We start from the raw sequence: 8,773 nt of genomic DNA, 5'->3' as shown, positions 1-8,773 counted from the left end.
TACCCGCCCATCCTCCGCAAAACCGGAAGAAGCCGATGGTGGCTGGCGAGGTCCAATTCTCCTCCGTCTCCCCTCTGTGTCTCTTTCCCCGCCCTCTCCGCGGAAGCCGAGCGCCAAACTTAAAACTTTAATAGGGCCCGGGCGGCTTTCGGGCTAGTACCCGCGGGCCGGGCCTGTAGGACTTTTCCGTACACCCGCGGGGGCAGCGGTTCAACATGAGCCAGGTTCTGTTCCAGCAACTAGTCCCTTTGCAGGTGAAATGCAAAGACTGCGAGGAGAGGTGAGGGCCGCGTTACCCCGTTGCCCGCGGGTGGCGGTTGGGGTCGGGCCAAGGGGGAAAGATGGCGGCTGCGGCCAGTGGGCACCGCCCTGCGGCTGGGTGTCCGGCCGGCGTCCCGGGACGCGGAGACCGACCCAGCTGGGACCTAATGGTACCTTCTCTCACCAGGTCGGCCGTTGCTGAGGAGGGAAGGGTGTAAGAAATGGGGACTCTGACCTGCATCAGATTAACTAAACAACAACAACAACAACAACTTTGAACTGAATCGTGGAAATTATAGCCCTTTGCTCTCTTTTTGACCGATAAGAGCTCTGGCCGAGAGAAATAATTTACACAAGTGCTCACGAGTTCATAGCAGGGCGGGCACTAAATTCAGGCCTTGGCTCCCGACCCTACTTTCTCTCTCCTTCGAATTATATTGGAAGTAATTTTAATCTTCGACTTAAAAAAATAAGTTTTACGGTATATTGCCTCTTTTTCATGTTAATTACTAAAAAGAAAATACATTACTTTTAAAAGACCAAAAACAATTGGGGAAAACCGTAAATTCATTCATTCATTTATTCATTCAACACACACTGCCTGTTTGCAAAACACCTTGCAGGGCCCTGGGGATAGAGGGGTCAGGAAAAAGCCCTTGCGTTCATGGAGTTTTCTGTCCGTTTAAGGAGGAAAGACAGGCAGTCTCACACATAAATGCAAGATTACAACTTTGACTAAAGAGGTGGTGCTAGATTTGGCTGAAAGGCAGATTTCAATTTTGTTTCAGTTCCACCACTCATTAGCTGTCTCTTAAGTTTCTGACCCTTAAGTTTCCTCATTTGTAAAACTCATATAAGTTGTCTGTCCACACGGTTGGTTGTTAATGAGGATCAAGTGTGTAACTGTATGTGAAAACTAAATGGTGTGGAAATGTGACGTGTAAAAAATGAAGGCATTGATTTATTGAGTTGCCAGTAATGTGAAGCTAGTCTGTAGTTCAGAATTAGGTACAAAAGCACTTGGCAAGCCAGACAAGGAGACGGTACCAAAACCAGCAGCTGTAAATGGGTATCTGTAGGTTATTCTTCTGTGCTGCCCAGTATGGGAGCCACTATGGTTATTGGACATAAGAAATGGAGCTAATCTGAACGGATGTGCCGTAAGAGTAAAAAACACATCGGACTTTGAAGACTTTCTGTAAGAAAAAAAGGAATGTAAATTATTTCAATTTTTATATCGATTATGTGTTAAGATGACAATATTTTGGATATATAGGGTTAATGCAGTGTTACTAAAATGTATCTGTTTCTTTTAACTTTTTTAATGTGGCTTCTAGAAAACTAAAAATTACTCCTATTTGTGGCCTTCATTGTATCTCTTGGATGGCCCTGTTCTAGAGTGATTATAACAATATAAAAGGAAGGGGGAGGGGATGATTTCTGATTCCAGTATTGAAACTCTTAGATCCTCTCTGTCTCATTATATTGCCATCACAGTTATCTTCATAAAACACAAATTCAGCCTTTCATCCCTTCTGTTTAGAAACCGTTCATATCGCCTATAGAAGGGGTCAGCCGACTGGAGCCCGTAGGCCAGATGGCCCACTGCCTTTTTTGTAAAGTTTTATGAAATACCGCCATTCTCATTTGTTTAAGAATTGTCTGTTGCTTCTTTTGTGCTGTAGGGGCGGAGATGAATAAATGTGACAGAGGCCTTATGGCCTGCAAAGCCTAAAATGTTTCCTTTCTGGTCCTTGACAGATAAAGATTGCTGACCCCTGACCTATAGAAAAACCAGTCCAGATCCTTGGATATTCAAGGCCAGTTCAGCTCAGCAAATATTTATGAATGCCTGCTATGTACCAGGCATTGTCTTAGGTGCTGAGAATATAAAAATCCCTCCCTCCTCCCCACCTTCCTCCAATAGCAGGAAAATAAAAAATCATTTTTCACTCTAGCACTCAAGGAACTCAGAGTTTCATAGGGAAAACAAAAGGGTCTTCCTTGGAGGGGTGGCACAATGCATTTAAGAGTTCAGGCTCTGGAGCTGGATTGTTTGGGTTTAAATCCCAGTTCTACCACTTACTGTTCAATTTTGTACAGTTTTTCTTGACTTCTCTGTGACTTATCTTTAAACTGATGAAAATAAAAGTGCCTGCCTCGTGGGATTATTATGAGCATGAAATAAGTTAATACATATAAAGTGCTTAGAACAGTGCCTGGAACTTAATGAGCATTCACTAAACATTAGCTATCATTAAAGTGTGATTAATGCATGAAGTAATATAAATGAACTAAAGTCACCGAATAGAAGGAACTTCAGCTGAAGACAGTGGTAATGCTCAGAGAACTCTGTCTGGAGGAAAGTGATTCAGAACTTTGAAGCCCATGGTTTAACATCAACCTGCTCTTCCATGTTTGTTTCCTGACCTCCTCTCCCCAGTGTGGCAGTCACGTAAGACCGTTTGTTACCCTCTGAATGTAGCTGATGCTGTCTCAGTACCATAGTTTTACTCCTGCTCTTCCCTCTTCCTCAGATGCTTTTTCTTTCATAATCTGCACTGTCTGTTTTAAATCCCTTTGCTATAGGGACCTTTTCAAAGTTGCCTAAGTTGAAATTGTGTATATTCATTTATTAGATAGCATGGTGTAGGTGAAAGATCTGAATTCTAATTTGGGTTCTGTGGTGTGACCTTAACCAAGTTTGTAACTCTACGCATCTCAGGTTTTTCCTTTGTAAGACAGATAATATTCGCTTAACAAAATTATTGTTGTTAAGTGATAAAAGCAAAATGCCTGGCAGGTATTCAATCGTGTGTGTACTCAATGAGTGTTAATAACTCTCCTCTCTCTTGTAGCCCTAAAATACAATCAGAAGCAAATCTAGGGTAAAGTCATTTAATCTGATCTCAATTTGAGGACATGGACCATGTTTATTTCTGTTTGTATCCCTAGCACCCAGCATAGTACCTGGCTTAGAGTAGCTTTTGTTTGAATTGAGAATTTAAGGTTACAGCTACTAGGTGGCAGAGGTGGGCTAGAATCCGGTTTTGCTAATGCCAAATCTAACTGACAGGAAGGACGTTACGTAGATTTATGCATTGTTCAGGTGTGATGTTTATTTGAGAAAGTGTTTTTTGATTTGTTTTATATTGTTCCTGTAACATTGACCTTTACAATGGAGAAAAATAAGATTTGTGATTTCAGATCCTCTGAAAGCTCACATTTTTCTACAAGGTATTTCTAAGGAGGTTTTTGAAGTAAATATTGGGGATAGTTTTTAGGGGGAGGGGTAATTAGAGTTATTTATTTATTTTATTATTATTTTTTTTTAATGGAGGTACTGGGGATTGAACCCAGGACCTTGTGCATGCTGAGCATGCACTCTACCACTGACCTATACCCTCCCCCTCGTGGAAAATAGTTTTAATCTACGGACCTTTCCTCCTCCTTTTTGCTCCCAGCATCTAATGCACATAGGCTTTTGGAATACATGCAACAATATCATTAATATGATTGGGAAATTAGCATAGTAATAAAACTCTTCCAGTATTATGTAAAGAACACTTTATTAAAGGGATGCTTTCTGAACTTTTTTTTTTTTTTTTACAAATTTATCGAGTATTACACTTTAAAAGTGTAAATCACCATAAAAAGTTAGTTATTGAACAGTATAATACCATTGTGGTAGTTTGTACTAGAAAAAGCTTCAGGAAATGAAAACCAAACATCATGACCTTGTTTGTAGAGCTGAAAAGGCCCTCACAAACCTAACTCAGGCCACTTACTTTACAAATGAGGGAATTGAAAGTATTTTTTTATCTTTGTGATGTTCACCAGTGCTGCTTGTTCCTTTTCAGATAATATACAAGTTATTGTAACCTCATCGTATGACCTATTATTTAACATCCAGTCATATGTTAAATAAGAAATTTAACTAAAATGACATATATTAAACCAATATAAATTACAAATCAGAGCATAAAAAAAATCCAAACAATTGAATCTAGCCTTAGTCAACTATTACCAGGTTTTTCCATCAACACTTAGTTGCTATGTCTATACTTCTGTAGTAGATAAATAGTAGAATGTGAGAAAGATTTAAAATATGTCTTTAAAAGAATAACTTAAAATTGAAAACATTCAGTTTGTTAGTTTACTTTCCCTGCCCATCAAGGAAAGACCATTGTTATTTAATCCTAGGAGAATAGTTTGAGAACCACTTGTACACAGGTTTTTTTTTTTATATCATTATCCCTTTATTTCCCGAATTATTAAAATACTTCTGCACAATTTGATTAATGTTTATGAGCGCCTTTATTTATATGTCTCTATTTGATATTGGATTCTCTAAGATGCAATACAGAATGTGTAAAACTGGTTTTTTTCCCTTTAGGGTTTGGAGTTACTCTAGGATTAGATAGATGATAATAAACTTGTTGACAGTACTTCTGTGGATATATTGCATAGAGAGTACTGAGTGGATGTAGTTTGTGGATCTGAAAAAGAAATTTTGTGTATGCATAAGGGAAGGGAATATGATTTTTCTGGTTGTAAACATTCCAAGTATTCTAACATTAGTTCACATTTAAAATTTTTCAGATGAAATCTCTCATAAATCAATTTGATCATTTGAATTGGTAATTTTTTAATGTGAAAAGTTGTTATAAAATTGATGGTTTGTCATTCAATAGATGCTGTTTGAGAAAACTCAGACCATTAAGGGTGTATACTAGGCCAGTAGTAGACATTCCAAGTTGTTTATCTCATTTAATCCTCACAACAACTTCCTTTTACGGGAGAGAAAAATTTAGCCTCAGGTTAAAAACCTGATTACTTCCCTATGGAAAAACAAGAATTTAAACTTCAGATCCAGTGTGCTTTCCAAGCATCAGTTCATAAGTTAGAGGCAACCTGTGGAAGACCTTGTGGCTTATGAAGGGAAACTAGCTGTACAAGTGACAGTGATAATTCATTTCACGTGACTGTTTCTGATAGTTGGGCATATCTTTTCACACAGGAGAGTGAGTATTAGAGTGAGCATTGAACTACAATCAGTTTCTAATCCAGTTCACAGAAAGGTTGGTATTAATTTCTTTTGAAATTATTTCTCTTTTTTGGGGCGATATGGTAATTTCTGTACATTATAATTATTTTTGTTCTTTAAGAATGTGAGATCTTTTGTTACGTCCGTTTTGCTTTTTACTTTTGGGCCATTTTGTAACTTGCAGATCTAGGGTGCTAGAATCTGCTAAGACAACACCTGAGAGATTATTGTACCGTATTTTTCTAAAGCACGCAAGAATTGGGGGTTGGGACAGCAGTCTCCTTTGGTTTGCTCAATGTACTTTTAAGTTGCTAGACTATATATTGCTGCTGTGTAGAACTGGCATTTCATGTAACGTGAGAACAAAATGAGTTGAGGCCCTACAGGGAGATACTCTTCAATCTTTGACTTTTGAAGAGAGACGCTTAAAACATCAGTCGTATATGATCTTCAGAAGTATGAGTCATTAACGGAGCATGGGCATAGAAGAGAGGGCTGAGAGTCTGTTTTCTCCGTGTCATAGCTTTCCCTAAACATATTCAGGGACCTAATAGTATTAGTAGCAGCTTCAGGTTTTCATAGCATTTCAGTGGATTTCAAGAAATACTTAAATAGAAGCTACTCTAAGAACAGGGCATTCTGAGGCAGAGCAAATTGCTAGGTTTCCAGGGTAGAGATTATGTATTTTATTTCTTACCTGTTACTCTTTATGCCTGCTGTACCTCTTCGTTTTCTTGTTCTACTCATAAGTGGTTTAGATTTTTCTAGGACCCTAGCAGTTCCTCAGTAGCTACAAATAGATTTTATTTCAAAGTAGAAACTTATTCTTAACCCGAATGCTTATTTCTTTATTAGTCCTTCGTTATCTTATAGCTGTGCCTGTGTTCCTTGCGCTGCTGTTCTCGGAAGTACATAATTTCTGTGTACTTTTCTGCCAGTTTTAGCTCCTGTGATGATCTGCCGTATGGTAAATTTAACTACCTGGAAAGTGGCCTCTGTGAAGGGTATTCATTTCATTTAAAACTGAAAACAGATGGAGTTCCACGTCAGAGGCCACCTGGGGTGGGAGAGAACAGGCTCTTAGGAAGAAGCCCTGGCAGCCTGTCACCTGACACCCCTGTCCTCTGCCTGAGAGACAAATGCTCCTTTCCTGTCTAGGGGGTGGGTGACTGTCATTTCTGCTGATGTATTTGCCACTTTTGAAATACCAGACAATTGACTTGAGAGAAACTGAAAATATAATCGCATATGATACAGTCAGTGGTAAAGAGTATTTCTGTCATGGTGTCATAGTGCAGCAAGGGCTAGGTCTGAACTTCCTAAACCTCTGATAGAGTGATACCCCTCACCTTTCCACTCTTAGCATTTAATTAATTTTTATGGGCTCCCCTTGCCCATGTGGCTCTCAAGGAGCAGAAATATCTACCCCTGTTAAAGATGCTAAGTCTCTAAAGACCAATGAAAACCCAGCAGCACCAGAAAGCAAAGCCATCTGAACTATAGCAGTGATGTGTTGATGTTCATTGGATGATTCCACTTCCAAGAAGAAATTACTCTAAAAGCCAAATCTACTGGAAATGTTAAAAAATAACAATCTTTCTTTTAGGATTTGGTTATCCGTCTGACTGATGATACTGATCCTTTTTTTCTGTATAACCTTGTTATATCTGAGGAAGATTTTCAGAGGTAACTAAATTTATTTTTCTGGTCTTTAATCTAGGAATAAATTACATTTTTAAGTTTTATGAATGTATCGATACTGTTCTCTTTGAAACACATACCTATTAGGAATGTTTAGTTATTTTGGAAACTGAAATATTTATACTGTGATTATTCAGAATGTTCTTGAAAATAAATATTTCATATATTATCAGAGTTCTGCTTAAAGCAGCTCAGAGATTTGGAACTTGGCTAAATTTATTGACCTTTTCCTCCTACTGAATAAAATCTAAAAATATCAAAGTTCTGTAGCTTAGTTCTTGATTATAATGGATATTCAGTAAATTAAAAAAAACTTTTAAGGTGTTGATTATAATTAAATATAGTAATTAAAATTTAAAAAAAATCTTTTTTCCTGTCTTCTGTGTAGTTTAAAATTCCAGCAAGGTCTTCTGGTAGACTTCTTAGCTTTCCCACAAAAATTCATAGATCTCCTTCAGCAGTGTACTCAAGAGCAAGCCAAAGAAATTCCAAGGTAAGTCTCAGGAGAGCAGTACATCATTAAACTTCTCTCAAGACGAGCTCTTCTTAGACAAGTTATAGCAAAATATTTTCTATCTATTATAAATACCTCTGTCTGTTTTTAAAGTTGTAATAAGAGCTTCATAAATCTCAAATTTATAAAATCAGAAATATTTACCCCTTAATTTTCATGTCTTCACAAAGCTGTCAAAGTTACCTAAAATATTTAATAGCATCAAGTATATTTTTTCCAAAGGTTACTTACCAGTTATAGTTATTATAAAATATTGGCTATCTTCCCTGTGTTTTGTAGTATATCTTTGTAGCTTATTGTATACATAACAGTTTGTACCTCTTAATCACGTGCCTCTGAATTGCTCCTCCCCTTTCCCTCTCCCCACTAGTTTGTTCTGTATAGCTGTGAGTCTGTTTCTTTTTTTATTATGTTCACTAGTTTGCTGTATTTTTTAGATTCTACATATAAGTGGTACCATACAGTATTTATCTTTCTCTGTCTGACTTATTTCACTTAGTGTAATACCCTCCACATCCATCCATGTTGTTGCAACTGGCAAATTTTTATTATTTTTTATGGCTGAGTATTATTGCGTTTTGTATATACATACCACATCTTCCTTATCCATCTGTTGATGGACACTTAGGTTGCTTCCATATCTTGGCAATTGTAAATAATGCTGACTAATGATGACTGTAGCTCTGTAGTGTAGTCTGAATTTAGGGAGCATGATTCCTCCAGCTCTGTTCTTTTTTCTCAAAATTGTTTTGATTCTTTGGGGTCTTTTATGTTTCTATACTAACTTTAAAATTATTTGTTCTAGTTATGTGAAAAATGCCATCAGTATTTTGATACAGTTTGTGTTGAATTTGTAGATTGCCTTGGGAAGTATGGTCATTTTAACAATATTAATTCTTCCAATCCATGAACAGGATGTGTCTTTCCATATGTTTGTTGTCTTCAGTTTTTTTCATCAATGTCTTTTAGTTTTCTGAGTACAGCTCTTTTCCCTCCTTAGATAGGTTTATTCCTAGGAATTTTATTCTTTTTGATTTGATGGTAAATAGGATGGCTTCCTCAGTTTCTCTTTCTGATAGTTTTTTGTTAGTGTTCAAGAATATGTTTTTATTTAAAAAAAAAGAATATGTTTTTATAATGAATTTGGAAAAGAGGAATAAGGTTTTGTGTGTGTGTGTGTGTATATCCATATTTGTGTAGCGCTAACACCTGAACCTTGCATTGTAAAGTTCTCCAACCTCTTATCTATT

At 37.2% G+C, this 8,773-nt stretch overlaps 1 protein-coding gene across 3 annotated transcripts in view; it reads left to right on the top strand.

The window, feature by feature from the left end:
- The first annotated feature begins 66 nt into the window (after positions 1-66).
- The window catches only part of SASS6 (SAS-6 centriolar assembly protein), a 37,342-nt gene continuing 28,635 nt past the window's right edge, over positions 67-8,773 (top strand). Inside the window, exons 1-4 of one of the 3 annotated variants that reach the window (XM_006190938.3) lie at positions 67-280; positions 5,282-5,342; positions 6,915-6,994; positions 7,398-7,502. In XM_006190938.3, coding sequence (XP_006191000.1) covers positions 216-280; positions 5,282-5,342; positions 6,915-6,994; positions 7,398-7,502 — 311 coding nt within the window. In that variant the 5' untranslated portion in view covers positions 67-215. The other 2 variants (XM_014564537.2, XM_032487184.1) reach the window with 2 other exon arrangements.

This window comes from Camelus ferus, chromosome 9 (assembly GCF_009834535.1).
Source record: "Camelus ferus isolate YT-003-E chromosome 9, BCGSAC_Cfer_1.0, whole genome shotgun sequence".
Lineage (NCBI taxonomy): Eukaryota > Metazoa > Chordata > Mammalia > Artiodactyla > Camelidae > Camelus > Camelus ferus.
This window is presented reverse-complemented; position numbering and strand designations above follow the sequence as displayed.